The sequence below is a fragment of the Talpa europaea genome, assembly GCF_964194135.1.
Source record: "Talpa europaea genome assembly, chromosome: 8".
Taxonomy (NCBI): Eukaryota; Metazoa; Chordata; class Mammalia; order Eulipotyphla; family Talpidae; genus Talpa; species Talpa europaea.
In genome coordinates this window covers 62,269,716-62,294,092 of record NC_140075.1, presented here as the reverse complement: position 1 = coordinate 62,294,092, position 24,377 = coordinate 62,269,716, and the positions used below count along the sequence as shown (strand labels likewise).

The window sequence follows — 24,377 nt, the reverse complement described above, 5'->3', positions numbered from 1 at the left end:
AGGAGAGAGTGCGGGGATGTCCCCAGCACGGGCCTGTGTGGGGATAGGCCAAAGCACAAAGGAGAGAGTGGGCAAGAGAAGGCCACCCCCATGACGGGCAGGGGACAAGCATCGGGCCTGCAGGGGAAGGTGACCCTCACCCAGTGTGTTCAACTCACCCTTCAGGTTAAAAATAACCAAGGTAAAGGTCTGGGGGGTGGGGGAGGTGGTGCGAGAAGGTCCTGTCTTCCTAGTATCTGCCCATCCGTCCTTTGGCGGGGAGGAATGTGCCCAGGGACTAAAAAAAGGCCTTGGAGCCAGAGGGGCAAGGGCGACAGACCTTTCATGGGCAAATCTGGAGGCCCAGCTTGTCCTCCTGTCACCTCCAGAGTCAAGGGATCAAGGGAGGCGGAGCTGGCAGGGAGAGAGGTGGGAGGGAGGGACCCTCCAGAGGAACTCCAAATTTAGGCAGGGTGGGGGCAGCGGGATATAAAGGAGCAGGGATCCAAGGGCAGACAGACACTCCTATGAGCCAGGTAAGAGGGGCAGCGGGGCGAGGCTCTTGGCCAGCCTGCACAGCGCCGCAGGGAGGGACTCTGCCTTCATGGGGGCTGGGGGGCAACTTGGTTGGAGGCCCAGAGGTGCTGCTAGAACTGCCTTTCTCCAGCCCCTGGAGGTTCGGGCTGACAGAGGGGAGGTGCCAAGGAAAAGCCAGAACATCCTAACTGCATTTCTTTGCTGCATCTGTCACCTCCCACTCTCTGTACCTCCTGCCCCGTCTCCATCTTTCTCTCTTCGGACGACTGTCCTCTTTCCTTCCGCTTTTCTTTTGCACCTTGGTGGCTGCCACCGCTGTCATACTTCTGTGTCTGTCTCTCCTTCTTGTCGTGTGTTCTCATCTCCTCTCCAGCCGTTTCTAACTCTGATCCCCTCTTACTGTCTCCTTCTCCCCTGCCTCTCTGCCTCTCGTCCCTCCCTAACTCCCGTTTCTGTCTGTCCTGCTAACACCCGCTTCTCCGGGGGGCGTCTCCTGGCTCTCCTCCCTGTCATCCACCTGCCTCCGTTGCTCATCATCTTCCTTGTCTGTTCTTCTCTCTGCCTGGCTGGCCTCTGTGGCTCCACCATGGTCCAAAACCTTCAGGATTCTCTGTGAAGAGATAAAAGGTGAGAACCCCCCAATGTTCTCTGCCCACAGCAGGCACACTTCTCCAGGGAACCCGGTTGTGGGGCCGGGGCCGCTGCCTCTCCCCTGAGCAACTCGGCACTGCCTCTTAATCAACCTCAGCCGACTCCTCCCCCCCCCCCCCCCCCCCCCGCCGCCCTCCACCCCCAACGCAGACCCCTCCGGAGTCTAGCCACACAGAGGGCAAGAGAAGCTGAGTCTGAGGGGGGAGGGCTGGACCCTGGCCAGGTACTTCTCAGGGGCTCTAGGGGAGAGCGATAGCACCCGGATGGTGAGGAAGTGGGGCAAGGAGTGGGGTTGCTGAGGGTCCTGCCACCAGCTGAGGCCTCGGCCCACCTATCTCTGCCTCAGAGGAACGGCAAGATGACGGATGCCCAAATGGCCGAATTTGGGGCAGCAGCCCAATACCTCCGCAAGTCCGAGCAGGAGCGGCTGGAGGCCCAGACTCGGCCTTTCGACATACGCACTGAGTGCTTCCTGCCCGACGACAAGGAGGAGTTTGTCAAGGGCAAGATTTTGTCCCGGGAGGGGGGCATAATCACTGCCGAGACCGAGAATGGCAAGGTGCGTGGGGCACATCAGGGAAGGGAGGGAATGTTTGGGGGGACACCACTTGCAGTGGGAACTGAGGGACCCTAGAGAAGAGCCAAACTCTGCAGGGGGTATAGAGCATATACCTCAGAGGAGCCTGGCCTGGGAGTGCCAGCTCTGACATGAGTAGGTGCAACAGGGACTCACTGCCCCTCCCTGGCACAAACCCCAGCCAAGAGGATGCTGGGAGGACCTCAGCCAGTTTTCTCCCCAAAGGGACCTTGTAGATTAAGAGGACACAGACCCGATTCAAACGAAGCTCCCTTCTCGCACTCATATCCTTCCCTTCTGTACCTCCATGAATCTACTTTTCCAAATGCCCCCACCTAAACCAAGAGCAAATTTCAAGCTGGTGACTGACACTCCAAAACCCCCAGTCCCCGGTCCCTCAGGCCAGCCCTGAGAATCACCACTGGTCACTGCAGGGACTCAGAACCATGCGCCTTCCAGAACCATGTGTGCTGACAGAACGTGGGGTCCCCTAGGTGTGGACCATGGGCTGCAACCTGCTGGGGCTTTGACTCTGAGCCTGACTCTGCTGTTAGCCATTGTGCAGGCGAATCCCTTCTCACCCGACCCACATCTTCCTCCATTGTGATCGGTGCTGGAATCCCACCCACAGGACCCAGTGACCTCAGGGCGCTGCAAATTGACCAGTAGCTGATGGGGTGTGGAGGTAGATGAGTGAGAGGTCCTCACGGTAAGGGCAAGGTTTACCCTGAGCGATGGACACCTTCAAGCACTGCCCCCAGCAGTCAACCCCAGGCTCAGAGCAAACTGTGAGCAGAGTGGCCAGGCCCTATGAATTTGCTGTGCAACGCTTGAAGCAGGATCCGGAAGGTGATGATCACGGGTATAGGTTTTGGCTACTGGCAAGTCCCTTGGATGAGACAGTGGATGGGTAAATTCTATGGGGAAAGTGTCCTGGGGGAGCTGCAAGCAGGGGCGGGCACTAGTCAGAAAAGAGCGAGGCGAGCAAGGCCAGGTCGTGGCCTGTGCTCTGGAAGGAGTTAAGTAGGGGAGGTTGGTGACCACAGGCTAGCAAGGGGCTTAGCGGGAGTGTGATCATCCCTGTCCCACTACCCGTGCCCCCTCCTAGACCATTACTGTGAAGGAGGACCAGGTGTTGCAGCAGAACCCGCCCAAGTTCGACAAGATCGAGGACATGGCCATGCTCACCTTCCTGCACGAGCCCGCCGTGTTGTTCAACCTCAAGGAGCGTTACGCTTCCTGGATGATCTACGTGAGTGTGCCCCTGGGACGCCCCTCTGGGTCTCTCCTTCCTGGTCCCTTTCCAGCTCCTGTAGCCAAGACTTCTGCTCCCCGTTTGCAGGGGATTCTCCACCCCGTTTCTTCAGCTTTGGTGCAGTTCTGTCCCCCAGGGCTGGCAGGTCTCAGTCTCGGGCATCCAGAGAGCCTCCACGCCCCTCTTCCTCTCCTGGGGTCGTTCTGCCCCTGGGAAAAGCATCCTGGCCACTCACTGTTCCTTTTCCACCCCTAGACCTACTCGGGCCTCTTCTGCGTCACCGTGAACCCCTACAAGTGGCTGCCGGTGTACAACGCAGAGGTGGTGGCCGCCTACAGGGGCAAGAAGAGGAGCGAGGCCCCACCCCACATCTTCTCCATCTCCGACAACGCCTATCAGTACATGCTGACAGGTGAGCCCGGCACGCCGACCTGGGACCCTCCCGCAACATGCACAGACCTGGGCCTCAGCCCTGACCCTGTTGCCTTTCCTCTCCTCTAGATCGGGAGAACCAGTCCATCCTCATCACGTGAGTGGGCATGGTTCACCCACCAAGGGGCTTGGGGGAGCCCAGTTTCATTCCAGGGGGCCGGGGTTGGGGAAGGTTTTAGACTGTGATTGCAAGGAATGTGGGCTGCTGGAATCTCATTAGAGGATTGCCTGGATGACCGATAGTGATGGAAAAATTCTAGAGGGAGCTGTGCTCTGATGGAGGTTAGGTGGTCAAGACTCTGGGGAAGATGGAGGTCCGAATGGGGAGCAGTGGGAATCCCAAGTCCTGATGGGGCCCTGTTACTTCCAGCGGAGAATCCGGGGCAGGGAAGACTGTGAACACGAAACGTGTCATCCAGTACTTTGCCAGCATCGCAGCCATCGGTGACCGTAGCAAGAAGGACAGTGCCAGTGCGAACAAGGTGTGGAGTGGGCCACGGGCTCAGCAGAAGGGGTCTAGAGACAGGCTGCCCGTCACCCCTAAGCCTGCCCTACAGAGTGGCGGGGTCAGCACCACCGAGCCCACTGCTGAAGACCATGGCAGGGAACCCGTGCTCTGAGGTCTGAATACAGCCCTTTGGAGCCGCAGGCCCACCAGCCGTCCACCCAGCCTCACCCCCACTCCCTAGGAGCAGGCAGCCCCTGCCCTCCCCACCTCAGCCCGGAAGTGGACAACATGGTTCTCTCCCTCCCAGGGCACCCTGGAGGACCAGATCATCCAGGCCAACCCCGCCCTGGAGGCCTTTGGCAATGCCAAGACTGTGAGGAATGACAACTCCTCTCGCTTTGTGAGTGGTCTGAGCTACGCACAGGGCCTTCGGGCCCAAAGCTTCAGCCTTGATGAAGAAAGGGACTATTGCTTTGCTAATAGTCACCGCACCAGTACCTTGGGATTCCAGCAAACACACATGTCTCCACACACACACTCATACACACACACTCTGAACCCTCCCCACTTAGCCTGGCTCTGAGCTCTAGGAATTCAAGAGAACTAGGATCAGCACAACTGTTCCATAACCAAAAATTGGAGCCAATTTTAGTCACATTCTAGAATTTTCCTTATGGCTCTTTCCAAAACTCTTCTACATTGATAGTGGGAAGAGAGCATAGGGGTTGGGGCCAGTTCTCTGGTTTTCCATTAGCTCAGCGAGTCCCCACATCCCTTCACCTGCTAAACAGGTAATAATATGGACTTGTATGCGGTGGTGCAGAGCTGCTTATCTGTGTTCATTCCCATGTGTTGTTCCCTGGGGTGGTACCTGCAGATGGGCGTTCTTTCCCCTATTGTACTGACACTAAAGTGGGACATCGAAGAGGTCATTTACATTTCCAGAACTATCCAGACCATTCTCAGTTGTATAGCGGTCCAAGATCTCCATTATGTCCCTTCTGGCCTGTTTCCTCACTCTTTGTCCCCTTGTCCCCAGGGGAAATTCATTAGGATCCACTTTGGAGCCACCGGGAAGCTGGCTTCTGCGGACATAGAGACCTGTGAGTACACAGGGAGCCCGCCACCCCTCTGGCCTCCCCTTTCACCTTCTTTCTGAGTGGTGCCCTATTCCATATTTTCCTTCCATGTATGTCTTCCGTCCACAGGCACTTCTTGGCTTTAGAGTCCTTTTTCCTTCAAACTATTCTTTTTCCCTAGTTCCCTCCAACTTCCTGTTGGAACCCCCACCCAGCTGAATCAAGCCCTCACCTTCCCGTCCTGACTGGTCCTCTTCCCCTGTCCCACTTCAGATCTCCTGGAGAAGTCCAGGGTGATCTTCCAGCTGAAAGCTGAGAGGAACTACCACATCTTCTATCAGATCCTGTCCAACAAGAAACCAGAGCTACTGGGTGAGCTGGGCCGCAGCACGTCCTTGCCCACCACAAGCCTCGCATGAGCGGGGCTGCGTGGCCCCCAGGAGGCTGGCTCTCACGCTGCCTCCTTTCCCTCACCCTGCCTGCCGCCCTGCTCACTGCCTCTCCCCGCCAGCCAGCGCTCAGTGGCTTTCTCTTCCTTCCCCGCCTTAGACCCGCCTGTCTTCCTGCCTCCCTTTCCACCCTTTGCTTGCCACGCGTCTCCTCTTCTCGCTGATTCTCTCCTCTGCACCAGCTTCCCCTTCTCCCAGGTGTCCTTTGCCCTCTGGCCTCCCTCTTCCTTTTCTCCCAGGACCTTATTTCTTCCCTCCCTCGGGGCCCCTCCTACTTCTTTATTTCTTTTGGAGTCTCTCTTTAGTCCTCGCTGACTCTCCTCCTCTTGACCTGCTCCTGGTCCTCTCTGTCTTCCTCCTCGGCCCCGTCCCCCTCTGCCCCCTGCTCCCAAACCCTCTCTGCCCATCCCCTGCCCTCTCCCACCCCCTTTTCTCGCCCCGTCCCTTGCCTGGACAGACATGCTGCTGGTCACCAACAACCCCTACGACTACGCCTACGTGTCCCAGGGAGAGGTGACCGTGGCCTCCATCGATGACTCTGAGGAGCTGATGGCCACAGATGTAAGTGAGGGGGCAGTGGGAGCCACCCAGGGGGCTGGGCCACCCACGTCGACACCCCTACCCCCGCTTCTCTCACCCTGTCCCAGAACGCCTTTGACGTGCTGGGCTTCACTCCCGAAGAGAAAGTCGGCGTCTACAAGCTGACGGGCGCCATCATGCACTATGGAAACATGAAGTTCAAGCAGAAGCAGCGGGAGGAGCAGGCTGAGCCAGATGGCACGGAAGGTGTGAGGGCCAGGAGGGCTGGCAATGGGAAGGCCTGAGGTCAGAGAGAGTCCACTGAGCAGGGGCTACGTGAGGGGTCAAAAAGTGGTGCTTTTCTGCCATCCTGAAGGAGCCACATTGACAACGGGGTCGTTAGGGCCAAGAAGAGAAAGTATGAGGAAACAGGAGTATGAGAAGCAGGTGGTGAGAGGGAGGGGTGGGCAGGATCTGCACCCATCCAGCCTCCAGCCTGTCTCCTCCTTAGAGCCCAACTAGGGCTCTGGCCACCCGCTTTCCCAAGACAGCTGGCTCCAGAGGACCTGAGGCCTGTGGGATTGAGGGCTGGATGGGTGGGGGTGCAGGGAAAAGCATGGGAGACTCAGGCTGACTGGGAGGTGCTCCACAATCCAGCAACTTCTCAGCCCCAGCAGCACAGACCAGAAGTGAGTTGGGGATTTTCCCTCCCCTGCCCAAGACTCGCCCAAGCACAGGAGAGCCTAGCCCCTGAGCTCTGCACAACCTCACCACAGTGCAATGGGGCTGCCCGGCTGGCCTGGGGTGTCCTGCAGATGCTATGCCATGTTTTGCTGGGGAGGCAGCAGGCCAGGGGCCACACCAGGGGTCAGGACACAGCTCAGCATTGACATGTCAGCCTCCTCATGGGCCTGAGCCTCCTGCTCAGTGAAATGGAACAACGGTCCTTATTGTACCCTCCATGGCTATTACGAGAAACTTTGAGGTTGAGGGTGTGAGCAGTGTTCAACAGGTGCTGGAGAACACTGCTCTTGGTCTGTGTTCAACAACCTCTTCTTTGTGCCTGTCCAGATTAAAGTGCCAAGCCTGGATTTTATGGTAGCACGTCACCAATGAGCACAAAACTCTTGAAATTAAACAAAGCTAATTCCCTCTAACTCAAGATCACATGTATAAAACATTTGGAGAATCAGGGGTCGAGGAGCAGGTGTGTGCGGATGTGACCCTGCATACTTGTTAGGACCTTGATTTCCCAGTTAGTCTAGTTGGTTGACTCATGGGTTGACAGTGGAGTTTGCTCAGCCCTGGCCCAGATGCCGGGATAGGGAACAAAGGAGGCAGGGAGTAGAGAGCATTGAGTCCCATCAGCCATAGTCCTGGCTCTGGATAGAAGGGGGGCAGTGAGGGTGGGGAACACGCCTGCAGCTGTGCTGGTCAAGGGCCTGACCCAGAGACACCCAGCAGACATGAACAGCGGAGAGAGGAGATGCATGTACCGTGGTGCGAGGTAAGAGCTGCCGAAGGGATCCAGGACACGACCTCATTCCCCACACACTGACACCATGTGGCCCCAAGCTGACTTGTGCCCTTCTAGGACACAATCTGCAATGCTTTCAAGAGAGGGGCTTACACACAATGCTTCTGAACTGCTCTGGCCTTGAGCAGGAAGGGTGGCCTGTGCACAGTGCTTGCTTACGTCTTGTCTGCTCCACCAGATGCCGACAAGTCAGCCTACCTCATGGGGCTGAACTCAGCAGACCTGCTCAAGGGTCTGTGCCACCCTCGGGTGAAGGTGGGCAACGAGTACGTCACCAAGGGGCAGAGCGTGCAGCAGGTGTACTATTCCATCGGGGCACTGGGCAAGTCGGTGTACGAGAAGATGTTCAACTGGATGGTGACACGGATCAACGCCAGCCTAGAGACCAAGCAGCCGCGCCAGTACTTCATAGGAGTCCTGGACATCGCAGGCTTCGAGATCTTTGATGTGAGTCAGGGGCAGCCCCGGCACTGGGGACAACCACTCGCTCTCCTGCACTGGCAGCACCACTGTGGAGGGCCAGCTCCAGGCCAGGCATGGGGAGGGTGCGGGGTTCAGCGGGTGTTTGAGGGGGTGGTCCCAAGAAGTTCTCCCTCCCTGCCCTGACCTGGCAAGGAACCAGCCACACCCCTGGCCCCGGCTGACTCTGTCGGCCCCAGACGCTTGCCTGCCTAACCCGCTGCGCCCTCCCACTGCAGTTCAACAGCTTCGAGCAGCTGTGCATCAACTTCACCAACGAGAAGCTGCAGCAGTTCTTCAACCACCACATGTTCGTGCTGGAGCAGGAGGAGTACAAGAAGGAGGGCATCGAGTGGGAGTTCATCGACTTTGGCATGGACCTGCAGGCCTGCATCGACCTCATCGAGAAGGTGCCGCCTCTGCCCTCCTGCCCTCACCCTCCACTCATCCCACGTGAGCCCCCAGACAAAACAGCAACCCCGCCCCCTGGAAACAGCATGGCACCCGAGTCCTAGTTTCCCAAACCCTGCACTGTCCCTGCACCCAGATGGGGTGGCACCTGGGAGAGCCAAGATCCCAGGGACTTGAGGTGGACACGTGGGGGATGGCCACTTCAACCATGGCCTCCACACCAGTGTCCTCAGCGGCCCTGGTTTGCCCAGCCAAGGAGCAGGAGGTTGGGGCAGGGGTTGTAAGAGTGCACCTGCTTTCAACCCCAACATCCCAGGCATCTGGATGATGGGTGGCTTGTAAAGCACCATAGAGCCCACATTCGCAGACTTCCACAAAGGTCCCTCTCAAGTCAAACCAAGTCTTCCACCTTGGGAAGGCTTGAACAGGGGCCTGTCAGGGCTGAGCCAGGCATCTTCATCCCCGAAGGGACGGTGCCCTCAGGAAACATTGACCCTAGAGCAGGCTGAGACACCTCCCGCACTGAGCATGCTCAGTGATGCCTCCCCTACCCTCAGCCCATGGGCATCATGTCCATCCTGGAGGAGGAGTGCATGTTCCCCAAGGCGACTGACATGACCTTCAAGGCCAAGCTGTATGACAACCACCTGGGCAAGTCCAGCAACTTCCAGAAGCCTCGCAATGTCAAGGGGAAGCAGGAAGCCCACTTCTCCCTGGTGCACTATGCTGGCACCGTGGACTACAACATCCTGGGTTGGCTGGAGAAGAACAAAGACCCACTCAACGAGACAGTGGTGGGCCTATACCAGAAGTCCTCCCTCAAGCTCTTGGCCACACTCTTCTCCTCCTATGCTTCTGCTGAATCTGGTAAGGGGGCAGCTCCTGCACTGGCCAGAGCACTTCTGGGGGTGCAAGTAGTCAGGGTTCCACATGCTTAAAGCACATGACTCTAGAGGCTGGAGGGGGCCCACAAGCTGAAGATATGAGCCACAGCTCCACAGCAGTCAACCTGGACGCCTTCTGAGGAAGTGCCCTCTCCACTTTTGTTATGGATAATGGTGTACAGGTCACGTGTCCTCCAAGGCCCTGGGTCACTGGAGGTCCCGAGGCTGGCACACGCATCAGCGTACCAGGCCCTCGTGAGTGCAGGATGTCTCACTAAACATGGAGATGGAATGTATGGAAGAACAAGTGAGCCTCCAGTTCAGAGAAGGAAGAGAAAGGGTTTGAACTGAAATGAGGGTGACGTGCAAGACTCAAAGCGAAAGTGGGAAGATGTCACATGAAGGGAGGTGGGAGGAGAGCCTGAGAACGAGGTCTGGGGTCCTTTCAGTGTCTGCTCTGTGGCCGCCCTGGTGACACACCTCACATGCGTGATCTTCACCTGATCTTTCCATCTCCTCGAGGTAGTTACTAGCCTCTCATAGAAAAGCTAAGACTGGTAGAGTGACTTGCCCATAGTCACTGGGCTGCAGAGTGGCAGAGCCTTACTGCTCCCCAAGGGCACCTTTCTCTTCAAGCTCTTGTCACCATTCCTTGTCTTGTTTCTAGCTGACAGCGGTAAAAGCAAAGGAGGCAAGAAAAAGGGCTCATCCTTTCAGACAGTATCGGCCCTGCACCGGGTAAGAGGGGCCAAGCAACCCATGGGGGCAGGCCCAGCTCCGCCCTTTAGCTGCAGCACGACCGCCTCTGGGGAGGGAAGAGCCAGACTGTGTGGATGGTTTTGATGTGCAAATTCTTCACAAGCCTGAAAGTATGTGCCAAGTCTCAGTCCCTTTGAAGGCTCTGACTACAGGCTGTCTGGGGCCCTGGGTTCAGGAATGCGCCCTGTGACTCCGGGCTTCTCACTCTCATCCACCCTCAGGAGAATCTGAATAAGCTGATGGCCAACCTGAAGACCACTCACCCTCACTTTGTACGCTGCATCATCCCCAATGAACGGAAGGCTCCGGGTGAGCCATGTAGAAGGATCTAGTTTGGGGAGGGCACTTGACATCTACTTTTCCTGAGACTGACCTGCTCCCCTCCCCTCCTGCGCAGGGGTGATGGACAACCCCCTGGTCATGCACCAGCTGCGCTGCAACGGCGTGCTCGAGGGCATCCGCATCTGCAGAAAGGGCTTCCCCAACCGCATCCTCTACGGGGACTTCCGGCAGAGGTGGGGACTGGGTCCCCGGGGCTGGGGGTGGCTGTTGGGTGGGGCAGGGAGTATGCAGGTGGTCCTGAATTCTGTGGGCAAAGCAGGTGAGCACAGAGACTCTGGGCCCCTCTCTCCCCAGGTACCGCATCCTGAACCCAGCGGCTATCCCCGAGGGCCAGTTCATTGACAGCAGGAAAGGGGCGGAGAAGCTGCTGGGCTCCCTGGACATTGACCACAACCAGTACAAGTTCGGTCACACCAAGGTGAGTCTAGAGCCCCATAAAATGGGCTTGCAGGAGTTTTGGCCTCACTGAGCAGAGCAGCTGGGAGTTCACAGGGCAGATCCCTGATTTTGAGGGCTGGAACTCAGAGATTCTTTTACATTTCACTCTCAGATCTAAGATGTACAGGTGATGGGTACCTGGGTACTCAGCAGGGGTTCCCCACCCTCTTTCTCCACCCTTGATATCCTTCTCTAAGGCTGTGACCCTCTGCCCACAGGTGTTCTTCAAGGCAGGGCTGCTGGGGCTGCTGGAGGAGATGCGGGATGAGAGGCTAAGCCGCATCATCACCCGCATCCAGGCCCAGGCCCGGGGCCAGCTAATGCGCATTGAGTTCAAAAAGATGGTAGAGCGCAGGTGAGATGGGAGGGAAAGATGTCAGAGACAAACAAGCAGTGCCAACTAATATTGGTCAAAGACCTGAGTTCAAATCCTGACTTCACCACTTACCAGTTAGCCTGAACAAGTGACTTTATCACTCTGGATCTCATTTTCAAGTCCTTAAAAATAGAAAATTCCCCATAGGGAAATATAAATGAAGACTCCGATGAGATACTATTTTAAACACTAGATAACAAAAATCAAGAAGTATGACCCACTACTTACAGGGGTGTAAATAAGTAAAACCTCTTTGGGAAAAAATTTACCCTTATCTCTTAAAGATGGACATTGCATTCCTCTCAAGTAATGATTATATTTCCAGAGAAACCCCAACATGTATACAACTTAGGATGAAAAAAAAATTTCATAATAGTATTGGTAAAAATAGCAAATACCTATCGACAGGGGAATGTGTAAATGATAGCATAGTCATTCCATGGAATTTTATACAGCAATGAAAATAAAACTACAACTATAGGGTATAATATGTTTGAGCCTTAAAAGCATGTGATTGAGTGAACAAAAACAAGTCATTGGAAAGATACTTACAATGTGACCAAATTTTATGAAGCTCAGAAAATGAACTTTCAAAAAAAACCAACAACACGTTGTTTAAAGTTTCACACATCTATAGTCATACGTTACCTAATAATGAGGACATGTTCTGAGAAATGTCATCAGGCAGTTTGCTGTGCAAACACCACCAAGTGTAATTACATAAACCTGAATGGTATAGACCTAGCCTCCGTGGTGTAGCCTATTGGGACCATTGTCACATGTGCAGTCTGTCTTTGACAGAGACTTTGGTAAGCGAGGTATGACTGTATGGTTAAAATATTTTTTGAAAAAGTTAGGAAATGAAAAACACAAGATTCAGGGCTTGTGGCTGCGTAGAGTGGAGGAGCCAGGAAGGGTCTGGAAGGAGTACTTAGGTTGGGTCAACACTCACAATTCTCTAGTTCTTGTTTGGGTGATAAATTCATGGATATTTTGTTTCATGCTTTACAACTTACGTATATATTAGAGATATTCTAAAATATCATAGTTTTTAACATAGTTGAGGTTCTTATGAAATGAAAAATACTGAACACAGTACACACTCTTACACGGTAGCTTCCATTACTGCTTATACCCCAGCAGGGAAGACATAAACAGCCCTTTCCCCGAATCGATGAGCAACTCTGTATTCAGTGTGGTAACGTCCAGGGTAAGGACGCATGTCAAGACTGAAAGACAGGGCCGCTGCCCACGGGTGTCTATAAACTTGTTTCCTTAGTGGGAGCCAAGCACTGTTGGCCCATAATTGGGAAGTGCTCTCTCATAGTTTCCCGCGCCTCCATGTTTCCTTGCCAGAGATGCCCTGCTGGTGATCCAGTGGAACATTCGGGCCTTCATGGGGGTCAAGAACTGGCCCTGGATGAAGCTCTACTTCAAGATCAAGCCACTGCTGAAGAGCGCAGAGACAGAGAAGGAGATGGCCAACATGAAGGAGGAGTTTGGGCGCATCAAAGAGACACTGGATAAGTCGGAGGCTCGGCGCAAGGAGCTGGAGGAGAAGATGGTGTCCCTGCTGCAGGAGAAGAACGACCTCCAGCTGCAAGTGCAGGCGGTGAGGCTATGTGATTGTCCTTTCACCGCTCCTCTCCCCTCCCTGGATTACAGCCCCACTCAGCCTGGAGGACAGGAATCTTGGGAGGCCAGGTCTCTTTAAGACCAGAATTGATCCTTTCTCTCTTTTTTTAAAAAAGATTTATTTATTTATACAAGAACCAGGGTATAGGCCAGATGTGCAGGAGGGTGAGAGATTCACCAGAGTCAGAGCGGGGAACAGAACAGGCAGACTGACCGAAACGCACTGCTGAGGGAGCAGTGGGAGAGACAGGAGAGGTCTGCTGGGCCATGGGGGTCTCTCCCAGGCCAGCCGGGATCAAACCTGCATCGCGGAGGCTGGAGACGACTTCACAGTGCGGCGCTCAACTGCCTGCTCTACCAGGGAGGCCCAGTTCTTCCTCTCTTAAGTCACCAGTTCTCATCTCTCTCTTCTCCCAGGAACAAGACAACCTCAACGATGCGGAGGAGCGCTGTGACCAGCTGATCAAGAACAAGATCCAGCTGGAGGCCAAGGTGAAGGAGATGACCGAGAGGATGGAGGACGAGGAGGAGATGAATGCCGAGCTCACTGCCAAGAAGCGCAAGCTGGAAGACGAGTGCTCTGAGCTCAAGAAGGACATTGATGACCTGGAGCTGACGCTGGCCAAGGTGGAGAAGGAGAAGCACGCGACAGAGAACAAGGTGAGGACTAAACCTGTGGCTCCAGCCCATGGTATTTTAGGATTCCCAGATCAAAGTGTGGTCCTGGGCCTTCGCATTGGGGGTCCCTATAGATGTCTTCAAACTTGTGACTTTTGACCTTAAAAGGGGTTGGTTTTCTTGGTTGGCAGGTGAAAAACCTGACAGAGGAGATGGCTGGACTGGACGAGATCATTGCCAAACTCACCAAAGAGAAGAAGGCTCTGCAAGAGGCGCACCAGCAGGCCCTGGATGACCTCCAGGCTGAGGAGGACAAGGTCAACACCCTGACCAAATCTAAGGTCAAGCTGGAGCAGCAGGTGGACGACGTGAGTAATAAGAACCATGCTCCATCTCTCTCAGGTCAGGATTTTGCAAGCAACATCAGTGATCAAGGGGTTCCTGATCCCTAGAAAAACCTCTATGACCCTGGGACCTTTTTGCTCTCTGAAGTTCCCTACCAGCCTGGGTGTCTGAATTCTTGATGCTTCTGGGATTTCTCAACTATTTTGATTTCCCCACTGACTTTGAGTTTAGTGGGGAACAGAAAGAACAAACATTGCTTGTTTTCTACACCCTGTTCCTTTTCTTTTCCCACCAGCTGGAGGGGTCTCTGGAGCAGGAGAAGAAGGTGCGCATGGACCTGGAGCGAGCAAAGCGGAAGTTGGAGGGTGACCTGAAGCTGACCCAGGAGAGCATCATGGATCTGGAGAATGACAAGCAGCAGCTGGAAGAAAAGCTCAAGAAGTAGGTGCCTGTGCTGACCAGGAGGGAATATTGGAGGCATGGGCCTGAGGGTCCGAGCCCCAGGTGCTCACCTCCATTGGCCATGGCTGGTCTGGGCCCAGTGGGAATGAGGTGGTCATTCACAGCCCTCCTACCTGCAGTGGGGTCCTGGCATGCCAAGACATGAGAAAAGAATGGGTCCAGTGGGTAGAAGGTCAGCTGTCATCCTTTCCCTTCTCCTCCAGGAAGGAGTTTGACATTACTCAGCAAAACAGTAAGATTGAGGATGAACAGGCACTGGCCCTTCAGCTGCAGAAGAAACTGAAGGAAAATCAGGTGAAGTTCTTCCCACTGCAGCCAAGGGGGAGCTCAGTGGCCCAGAGGGGACTTCACTGTCCAAGATGCTTTGGGTTCTAGACACTCTAGAATTCCAGGCAGCCCAGACACCCCACCAGCACTGACGTGCAGGTACCTGGGAACCACAGAGCAGTGATATCTTATTTCAGCAGGCCATTTGGGGAGAGGACCTACCTACTACCAGGTCTTCTGTTTCCAACTCTGCCCTGACTCGTGGGGCAAATAATAGGGTTTGACCATCCTCCAAGCTCTGGTACTAATTTCCTTTCAGAGGGGGCAGCGAGAAGGGCCTTTTGGAACACCTTTCCAAGAGGTGCTCTGATCATCCCCTTCCTACTACTGACCCCATGGAATGGAGTCAGTTCTTACAACCTTGCATAAGCCCTTCCCCTCCCTGAGACTCAGCTTCTCTTCACGTCTGTAAAAAGGGACTAATAGCCCCTGCCTTACAGAAGACGAGCGAAGATCGTGTACATGAAACCACTTTGCCAACTAGGAGGCTCTATATGAATGCCATTTTAATAGAACAGTCAGCCACTGGCAAGATGTTCTTTTGTCTTCCCAGTGGCCTTCTCATCCCTCTGCAGGAAAAGACTCCACTGACATTCACAGTCTCCTTTACCTTTAATGCACCCTGACTTTTCATGTGCTTTTAGTCCTGTGTTTGTCTCAGGATCCTGGAAACAAAAAAGGCAGGTTCTGTCACCCCCATTTTATAGCAGAAGCTGCACGGCCAGGTCTAGACATAGAGACCCTTGGGTGAGTAGAGCACAGCATCATAAATCTGTGAAATCTTTGCAACAGGATCTCATAATCCTCTCTAAACAGATTTTCAGGATTCAGAGCTGCAGGTGCTCAGGCTAGGCTTGAGGTGCTCCAGAAAGCGCCTTGATGATTAGGCTTTCACCAAATTCCTGTGACTATCTGTGCATTCTAGGGTGCTTAGCAGCATCCACTAGATGCTGGTAGCAACTCTCTTCCTAAGTAATGCCAAATAAAATGGTCTCCAGACCCTGACTACTATCCCCTGGAGTGTGAGATTTGCCCTGGTTGAGAACCAGCGCTCTGCAATATCTGAGGATTTAGACCAGGAGCTTCTAGAGCCCGGTCCTCAGGGGGCATGGCATGAGCCTCTAAAGCCCGGTCCAGGGCCACCGAGGGCAGGCAGTGCTGGGCCTGAGCTCCCGTGTCTCTGTCCCCCAGGCGCGCATTGAGGAACTGGAGGAGGAGCTGGAGGCCGAGCGCGCAGCCAGGGCCAAGGTGGAGAAGCTGCGCTCAGACCTGTCCCGGGAGCTGGAGGAGATCAGCGAGCGGCTGGAGGAGGCCGGCGGGGCCACGGCCGTGCAGGTGGAGATGAACAAGAAGCGCGAGGCCGAGTTCCAGAAGATGCGGCGGGACCTGGAGGAGGCCACGCTGCAGCACGAGGCCACTGCCGCCGCCCTGCGCAAGAAGCACGCCGACAGCGTGGCCGAGCTGGGCGAGCAGATCGACAACCTGCAGAGGGTGAAGCAGAAGCTGGAGAAGGAGAAGAGTGAGTTCAAGCTGGAGCTGGACGACGTCACCTCCAACATGGAGCAGATCATCAAGGCCAAGGTGGGGGCTGCTGGCCTCTCCTCTCCCCCTCTGCTGACTCTTATTCTCACTCTCCCCATCACCATCTGGTCTCTCTCTCCCTTTCCCCTGCCCCTCCTCTGCTCTCCACCCACAGCCTCTCACCACCCCGACCCCACCCCACCTCTGTGAACCCACGGCCCCTTGTCAGATGACATGCCTCCGCCCTGTCATGCCCCCCTCCTCCCTCCGCGCTCCCGCCACTGTGGACCTCCCTTCCTCCCTCTGCCCTCCCACATTCATCCTTCCCGGCCCCTTACCGCCTGAAGGCAAACCTGGAGAAGATGTCCCGGACGCTGGAGGACCAGGCCAATGAGTACCGCATGAAGCTGGAAGAGGCCCAACGCTCCCTCAATGACTTCACCACCCAGCGAGCCAAGCTGCAGACGGAGAATGGTGGGTGCTCCTCGCCAGCCCTGCACCCGCCTGCGGGGAGACCACGGGCTGCCCCCTGCCATGGCCCGTGAGACTCGTTCCCACCTCCAGGTGAGCTATCTCGGCAACTGGAGGAAAAGGAGGCACTGATCTCCCAGCTGACCCGCGGGAAGCTCTCCTACAACCAGCAAATGGAGGACCTCAAACGGCAGCTGGAGGAGGAGGGCAAGGTGAGGCCCGAGGGAACAGCAGAGGGACTTGACAGCAGCCCCAGGGAATTAATCACAGGGCAGAAATCAGCCTGGAGACTGGAGTGAGGCCTCTTATCAAGACCCGAGGCTTTGGAACCTAGGTCGAGGTTCTTCCACACATGTGCTAAGTGGCGTGTGAAGGTTGTTGAATGCCTCTTCTCTCATTTGGAAGGGGGTGGGGGAGGGCAAACTGGGAATTCCTCCTAGGCATCTTGAGACTCCACACCAGCTTCACCCTGAACGAGGCTGGGCTTGGTTGAAGTTCACAGATATGAAAAGGACCTGGAGACTGTGGGGAGGCCACTCCGTCCGCCTTCCTGAGAGCTGAGCCCACCTTGGTGCCCCTCTCCCCAGGCGAAGAACGCCCTGGCCCACGCCCTGCAGTCGGCCCGGCACGACTGTGACCTGCTGCGGGAGCAGTACGAGGAGGAGACAGAGGCCAAGGCTGAGCTGCAGCGTGTCCTGTCCAAGGCCAACTCGGAGGTGGCCCAGTGGAGGACCAAGTATGAGACGGACGCCATCCAGAGGACTGAGGAGTTGGAGGAGGCCAAGTGAGTCCTGGCGGCCCCCAACCCTGAGAGTAAGGAGCAAGAAGGCATGGGGTGGGCCGCAGAGTGGACATTGCGACGAGATCTGAGGTGGGAGAGAATGGTCTTGAGGAAGGTGGTGGGCAACTTCAGAGGTGCTTGAAGCCTGGATCCTTACTCACGCTGTGTGAACCCTGACGCCCAGATTCTCTTCCTGTGACGGGCGAGCTTTTGGCCCGGGTTATACCTGCTGCTCACGTATAAGACGAGCAAAAAGCTTGTTGGTCAGAGGAGCTTCCTTCGATCAGCCTGGGAGGGAGGGGGCTGCCTCCAGATGCCTCTGCTGCAAGAAGAGAGGATGCTGTAGAAAGCCACAGCTTTGGCTCTGGGCCCAGGCCAGAAGGGCAGCCCAGGAGCTGTGGGGCGGGGACAGACCCTCCTCAGGTGGCATTCTGGGGAGGGGGTCCCAAGGACCCGCAGTTTCTAGCCAAAGTCACACACACCACCCCCACTGCCCTGGGCAGGAAGAAGCTGGCCCAGCGGCTGCAGGATGCCGAGGAGGCCGTGGAGGCCGTCAATGCCAAGTGCTCGTCCCTGGAGAAGACCAAGCACCGGCTGCAGAACGAGATCGAGGACCTGATGGTGGACGTGGAGCGCTCCAACGCCGCTGCCGCCGCCCTGGACAAGAAGCAGAGGAACTTCGACAAGGTGGGGCTGGGTGGGGGCCACAGGGTCACCTCCTTGGAGGCCCCAGCAGGTGGGGTTGCCCTGGGGCCGGGCCTCCCCCTGAGCCTGGTCCCCACAGATCCTGGCCGAGTGGAAGCAGAAGTACGAGGAGTCGCAATCGGAGCTGGAGTCCTCGCAGAAGGAGGCGCGTTCTCTCAGCACCGAGCTCTTCAAGCTCAAAAACGCCTACGAGGAGTCCCTGGAGCACCTGGAGACCTTCAAGCGGGAGAACAAGAACCTTCAGGGTGCACTGGGGCCCGGGAACCAGGGAGGGGCCGGGGGCAGGGAGGGCCTCGCTGGGGCAGGAAGAACACATCTTTGAGCTTCTGGCTCTCTGACCCCCAGAGGAGATCTCCGACCTGACCGAACAGCTGGGAGAAGGAGGAAAGAATGTGCATGAGCTGGAGAAGGTCCGCAAGCAGCTGGAGGTGGAGAAGATGGAGCTGCAGTCAGCCCTGGAAGAGGCAGAAGTGAGTATCTGGCTCTGCATGCACCCCTGTTTTGGACCTTTTCCTGACCACCTTCCCCACCTGACTCCCCATCTCTCCCCCACCCGGAGTCACCCTGACCCCCGGACAAAATCTCTCAGCTCCTTATCCTGAGTTCAAGGCTCTCCCCATTCCTCATGACTACCTCCAAAGCCAAGGTCTGCACAACGGAAAAGGACCTGTTTCCCACAAGCTTACAGAACTGAAACCTGGCCTCAGAATAACCCCCAGGCGGAGGGTGGCAGCATGGGCTCCAGAGTCCAATAGGCCTGAGTATGACACTTGACTTCAGGACCGCCAATGTGTCATTGGGAAGCTACTTAACCTCTCTCTGCCTCCATTTTCTCCTCTGTTAAATGGAGTTGTACATGCCTCAAAAGATTTTATACATGGTTATTTTTTTTAAAGATTTATTTAGTTATGCATACAAGAGCTGGGGTACAGGCCAGAGATGCGGGGGGGGTAAGAGGATTCACCAGAGACAGAGTGGGGAGCACAAGAGGTAGATCTACTGAAGTACACTGTTGAGGGGAGCAGTGGGCAGGACATGAGTGGTCTGCTGTGCCTTATGTGGGTCAGCTCCCTGCCTGGGGTGCTGCTGCATTGGCTGCAGTGGCTGCTGATTGCTTCATAGTGCTGAGACTTAACCCCCTGTGCCACCAGGGAGGCCCCTATGCATGGTTATTATGAATATTAAATAAGGGAACACCCTTAAGCATTTCCATATTAGCTATTGTTATTGTTTGTTTTTAAGAACCTCAGAATAACCCTGAGTTTTGGGAGCTTCTAATTTTTTTCACCAAAGGGTGAAGAACCTGGGAAACAAAGATGAAGTTTTGTATTTATGATTGTAAAAATCCCCCCTTTGCTGATATTTTATATGGGTCGGGAATGCAAGCAATGTTGGTGCTGGAGGGACTTGTCAACTGTGAAATATAATCCCTCTCCTCCATAGAGGAATCCCAGGGCATCCTGTCCTTCCTCCCCCACAGCCCCCAGATGGTCCCAGAGGCAGGTCCCACCTCTCCATCTGTCTCTTCCCAGCCCATCCTATCCAGGCCTTGGTCCTGGCTGACACTTACCATCATCTCAGACTCCCTCCCTTGTGCCCTGACCATCCACCTCGGACCCCCTGTCCCCGCTGCCCCACACCCAGGCCTCCCTGGAGCACGAGGAAGGCAAGATCCTCCGCGCCCAGCTGGAGTTCAACCAGATCAAGGCCGAGATCGAGCGCAAACTGGCAGAGAAGGACGAGGAGATGGAGCAGGCCAAGCGCAACCACCTGCGGATGGTGGACTCGCTGCAGACCTCCCTGGACGCAGAGACGCGCAGCCGCAACGAGGCCCTGCGGGTGAAGAAGAAGATGGAGGGTGACCTCAACGAGATGGAGATCCAGCTCAGCCAGGCCAACCGGATGGCCTCGGAGGCCCAGAAGCACCTGAAGAATGCCCAAGCCCATCTGAAGGTAACAGAAGATGGGGATCTCAGAAAGGGGACAAAGGGGGTTACTTTAAGAAATGGTGATGGCCTGAAAAGAGTCCTGGGTTAAACAAATGACTAAGTGGGAACCATTTAACTCGTGGACCTGGAGGTTTGAGGGAGGAGAACGGACCAGGCCGTAAAGCATGTCTGGGACCCTTCCAGCCTGCAGGCCTGGAGAACAGATGGGGGTATAGGCTGTGTTGTCCTCCAGCTGATAAGTTGACGTGGGATAGGACGTATCGGACCCTGAAGGGAAGGCCTTTATGGGGCCGGGTCCAGGCCTCTGCATACCACCCTTTTCCTCACAGGACACCCAGATCCAGCTGGATGACGCCGTCCATGCCAATGACGACTTGAAGGAGAACATCGCCATCGTGGAGCGGCGCAACACCCTGCTGCAGGCCGAGCTGGAAGAGCTGCGGGCCGTGGTGGAGCAGACCGAGCGCTCTCGCAAGCTGGCCGAGCAGGAGCTGATCGAGACCAGCGAGCGGGTGCAGCTGCTGCATTCCCAGGTGAGCGTCTCCCCTGGGTGTTCCCGGAGGGAATGGCAGGTGAGGCTTGGGAGCCCCTCGTGGATGCTAGTACCTCTCGTGTTCTACCTGCTCCACCCCTCAGAACACCAGCCTCATCAACCAGAAGAAGAAGATGGAGTCAGATGTGACCCAGCTGCAGTCAGAAGTGGAGGAGGCCGTGCAGGAGTGCAGGAATGCCGAGGAGAAGGCCAAGAAGGCCATCACGGATGTGAGTCTCTGCACCCCCGCCCGCCCATTCCAGGCCGGCGTCTCCTTGGGCTGAGCACCGAGTGTCCGAGGACTCAGCCAGCTGTGCGTCACCCCTGTGCTGCCCACAGGCCGCCATGATGGCGGAGGAGTTGAAGAAGGAGCAGGACACCAGCGCCCACCTGGAGCGCATGAAGAAGAACATGGAGCAGACCATCAAGGACCTGCAGCACCGGCTGGATGAGGCCGAGCAGATCGCCCTCAAGGGTGGCAAGAAGCAGCTGCAGAAGCTGGAGGCCCGAGTGCGGGAGCTGGAGAATGAGCTGGAGGCTGAGCAGAAGCGCAATGTGGAGTCGGTCAAGGGCATGAGGAAGAGTGAGCGTCGCATCAAGGAGCTGACCTACCAGGTGCGGGTGGGCAGCTGCTCTGGGGCCCGGCCTCGAGAAGTGGACCAGAGAGGGCTTCCCTAGCGCCAGCTCCTGGCCCACATGGGCCCCAGGCATAGCCACCTTCCAGGAATACCAACCAGCCCTCCTGGCCCCTGCTCCTTGGGAAGTTGTCTTTAGATTAATTTTCTTTCACATTCTCAGGAGTCAGGTTGGCTTGAGTCCATGAATTTTCTAGTGAGTGGAGAATCTACTTCTACTTCCTGAAAGCTCTTTCAATCAGCATTTCCCCAGGTTTTTTAATAGCCTCTAATGTTACCATGAAATCTTCAGAATAGTTCAAGGAATTTTTCCACCTTCTACTAGACTAAGAGAGAGGGACATTGTACAGCCCTTTAGGGATTAAAAAAAACAGGGATGGAAGAAAGATGCATATCTTCCATGAAATTTCTGGGACAACAGATAGTAGACTTTAGAGGAAGAAGCTCCCAGAATGTCCTAAGAGTTCGCCTACAGAGTCCAGAGCTTTTGCCCTGACCTGTTATTTTCACAGTGTGCCTGGGATGGAAAGACAGAGAAAAGGGCTATGGGTCTATTTGACACCTGTGCGTGAGAGGCGTAGGAAAGAGTACGGATGTGAAACTATGGATTTATTGTCGACATAGTGGAAATGGCATCCTAGCACATGCAATGATGTGGAGAGTGGAATAATCAAGTGACACTGCGTTCATCCCACCATCTCCCCACTTAATCCTCCTGCCCTCTGTGCCCCCTGCAAACTGGTCCTTCTGTCTGCATTCCTCTTTAGTCTTCTCTGGTCACTGTAGAACTTCTGGCCAAAGCATCTGTGTTACTGCAGGTTAGACCTGGGATAGCCCTCATGCCTCCATATTATCAGACGAAGGAATTGCATTGGATTCGGGCCATCTTTCCCTCTTCTAGCCTTATGGTCCCTTTTCCCCTGCCCTCTCCCAAGCCTCCCCGGCCCTTGTTGGTTTCCAGATCTTGGAAAGAGGACCCGGTCTTGCTCTTTTGATCACCGTGTCATGTCAGAGATAGACTCTTCCCCATTACCTCTTTGACCTGGCCCACTGGAAAGAGGACAGCTAAAACTTGGGGAGAATAGTGGGATGGTAGGGGAGGGAAAGATGATTACCAAACTGACTTATCCTGCCCATTCACCCCCAGACGGAAGAGGATAAGAAAAATCTGCTGAGGCTGCAGGACTTGGTGGACAAGCTGCAACTGAAGGTCAAAGCCTACAAGCGCCAGGCCGAGGAGGCGGTGAGTTCATAGTTTTCCGTATTTTTATCAGTACACCTCCTACGAGAACCAAGGAGTGTCCACCCCAGCACGGGCACCTTGGACGAAGGGTTTGCCACTCACTTAATGCTCAAACCTTTATTATACATGCCTGGTGTGCTTAGAGCTGTGTCAGACCCTCACTGTTATCACAAGCCCTACTCGTGAGACCCACAAGCTGCTTCTAGTGCACACATCAGTAAGCCCAAGAGAAGGCAGTGGTGCTATTAATGGAGATCAGAGCCCAGCCAGTGATGAATCCTAGAAGGTGGCTATGGAATTGAGCCAGGAAGGGGACTGGCCTGCCATAGGACAGTGGAGAAGACATGGGGGGATATGGATGTGAGGGGTTGGTGAGCACACTGTGCAGGAAACCCCGGGTTGGGAACATCCATGGGAGTCATGGTTGTTCAGGGCAGTGCAGCAGGTTTCTGAGGGGCGCTGCACCAGACAGCATGATGGAGCAGCGCATGGCCACCAAGATTCTGAGCACGGTGCTAGTTTGAGCAGAGCACCAAGCCAGGAGCAGGGTGCCTTGGGAAGGCTGTGTGGAAGCACATGAGGAGAGCACAGGCTGGGGACAGGGAGCCCATTCCCAAAATGAAGCTGGGAATCCCCACCCCACCCTGTCCCCACACCTGACGCTCCTCTTCCCTGGCCCCGCAGGAGGAGCAGGCCAACACCAACCTGTCCAAGTTCCGCAAGGTGCAGCACGAGCTGGATGAGGCAGAGGAGCGGGCGGACATCGCCGAGTCCCAGGTCAACAAGCTGCGGGCCAAGAGCCGCGACATCGGCGCCAAGGTGGGTCCCGCCTGGGCCCCGCTAGTCAGACCATGCAACGTCCCCCCACCACATCAGTGGCCCCTCTGAGCAGGCATTCCTCATCCTATATTTGGACAGCTCTGACGGTCCCAAATCAGCCATACCTGGGAATCTGTCTCCTGCTCAGAGCAGCTCCCTTCAGGCAGGAGCCTCTGCAGAAAGCCAGTCTCACCCTTCAAAACAGAAGGACTCCTAAATGGGACCACAAAGACACCTGAGACCAAATCTCTCCCCCCAAAGGCATCTCCCTAGGCCCCTGAAAGTGCTAGAGATCTCTCCCCACGCCATTCCTTGCCAGCTGCCCCTCACACCTTACATTTCTTTTTCAGCAAAAAATGCACGATGAGGAGTGACGTGGCCTCCAGAGCCTCACTGACTTATAATAAATCAGAGCTGCACTCTGCCTGGGCCTCTGTCCTTCCTGCGGCACCAGGCACTGAGAGGAGGTCACCCATCCCTGTATTAGAGCTGTGAGGAAGGTGTCCCCCAGCTACAGGAGAGGAGCCGGGGCTCAGGAAAGTGAGGTGTCCTCTCTGAGAAGGCACAGCCATGGGTCCCAGGTCCACTCAGTCAGCCTTACAAGGGAGGAGAGGAGAAATTTTGAGGTAGAGAAAACAAAGGCTCCAGAGGGTGAGCCAATTCTAGACTTTGGGAGACAGAGTTTTAGTACCTAAGCTGAAACCACCCTCCACCTCCCATCTTGGAGGTGACTGGGAGTTAAAGGTGTCCTGGATATCTATTCCCTCCAAAATGAATTTCCCGCTGATGCCAGGAGAGGCTCAGGGCTCAGGATGAAAGGGCTTGGTCAGGCCCTCCCTGTCATCCCAGGTCTGAGCCCAACCTCATGGAGTGTCTTGAGCCTTCAAAACCTCCTGACACTAATATTCAGGGTGGTCTGAACTCAGGTACTGCTTCTCTCACTGGACCTTCCAGAAAGACACCGCGGGACATGGGAGCGTGTGGAGGAACACACGTAGGTCACATTTCTGTTCTGTCCCCACCAGGGACAGTCTGTCCAGATCACACAGCTGCTCAGACAGGGCTCCAAGCAAGGCCTGGGCCCCCACCGGGCTTCAAGCAGGCTCCCTTGAGCAATTCCTCATCACTTTACCTGACGTCTCACTTCCTAGAGACCCCGAGCTAAACCCCTTCTCCTCCTCTGAGGTCTTGACCCCCGCCCC

General features: G+C 55.5%; 1 protein-coding gene across 2 annotated transcripts; it reads left to right on the top strand.

The window, feature by feature from the left end:
* Window positions 1-1,525: 1,525 nt before the first annotated feature.
* Window positions 1,526-23,549, top strand: MYH6 (myosin heavy chain 6; the record flags this gene model as incomplete). Of its 2 annotated transcripts, none has more annotated exons than XM_084240409.1 (37): window positions 1,526-1,726; window positions 2,853-2,996; window positions 3,255-3,411; window positions 3,501-3,528; window positions 3,802-3,913; window positions 4,187-4,279; window positions 4,919-4,982; window positions 5,232-5,330; window positions 5,865-5,968; window positions 6,055-6,193; window positions 7,642-7,910; window positions 8,162-8,332; window positions 8,891-9,200; window positions 9,885-9,955; window positions 10,198-10,285; window positions 10,374-10,491; window positions 10,613-10,736; window positions 10,975-11,111; window positions 12,489-12,744; window positions 13,185-13,427; window positions 13,577-13,753; window positions 14,026-14,171; window positions 14,396-14,486; window positions 15,711-16,100; window positions 16,388-16,514; window positions 16,605-16,723; window positions 17,099-17,295; window positions 17,796-17,979; window positions 18,077-18,242; window positions 18,343-18,467; window positions 19,642-19,950; window positions 20,276-20,479; window positions 20,583-20,708; window positions 20,818-21,093; window positions 22,261-22,356; window positions 23,041-23,175; window positions 23,529-23,549. In XM_084240409.1, the coding sequence occupies 37 exons, from the start codon at window positions 1,526-1,528 to the stop codon at window positions 23,547-23,549; spliced, it is 5,817 nt and encodes a 1,938-aa protein (XP_084096535.1). The 2 variants fall into 2 exon arrangements, with proteins under 2 accessions (XP_084096535.1, XP_084096534.1); XM_084240408.1 differs by having other exon boundaries at window positions 23,526-23,549.
* Between the last annotated feature and the right edge of the window lie 828 nt (window positions 23,550-24,377).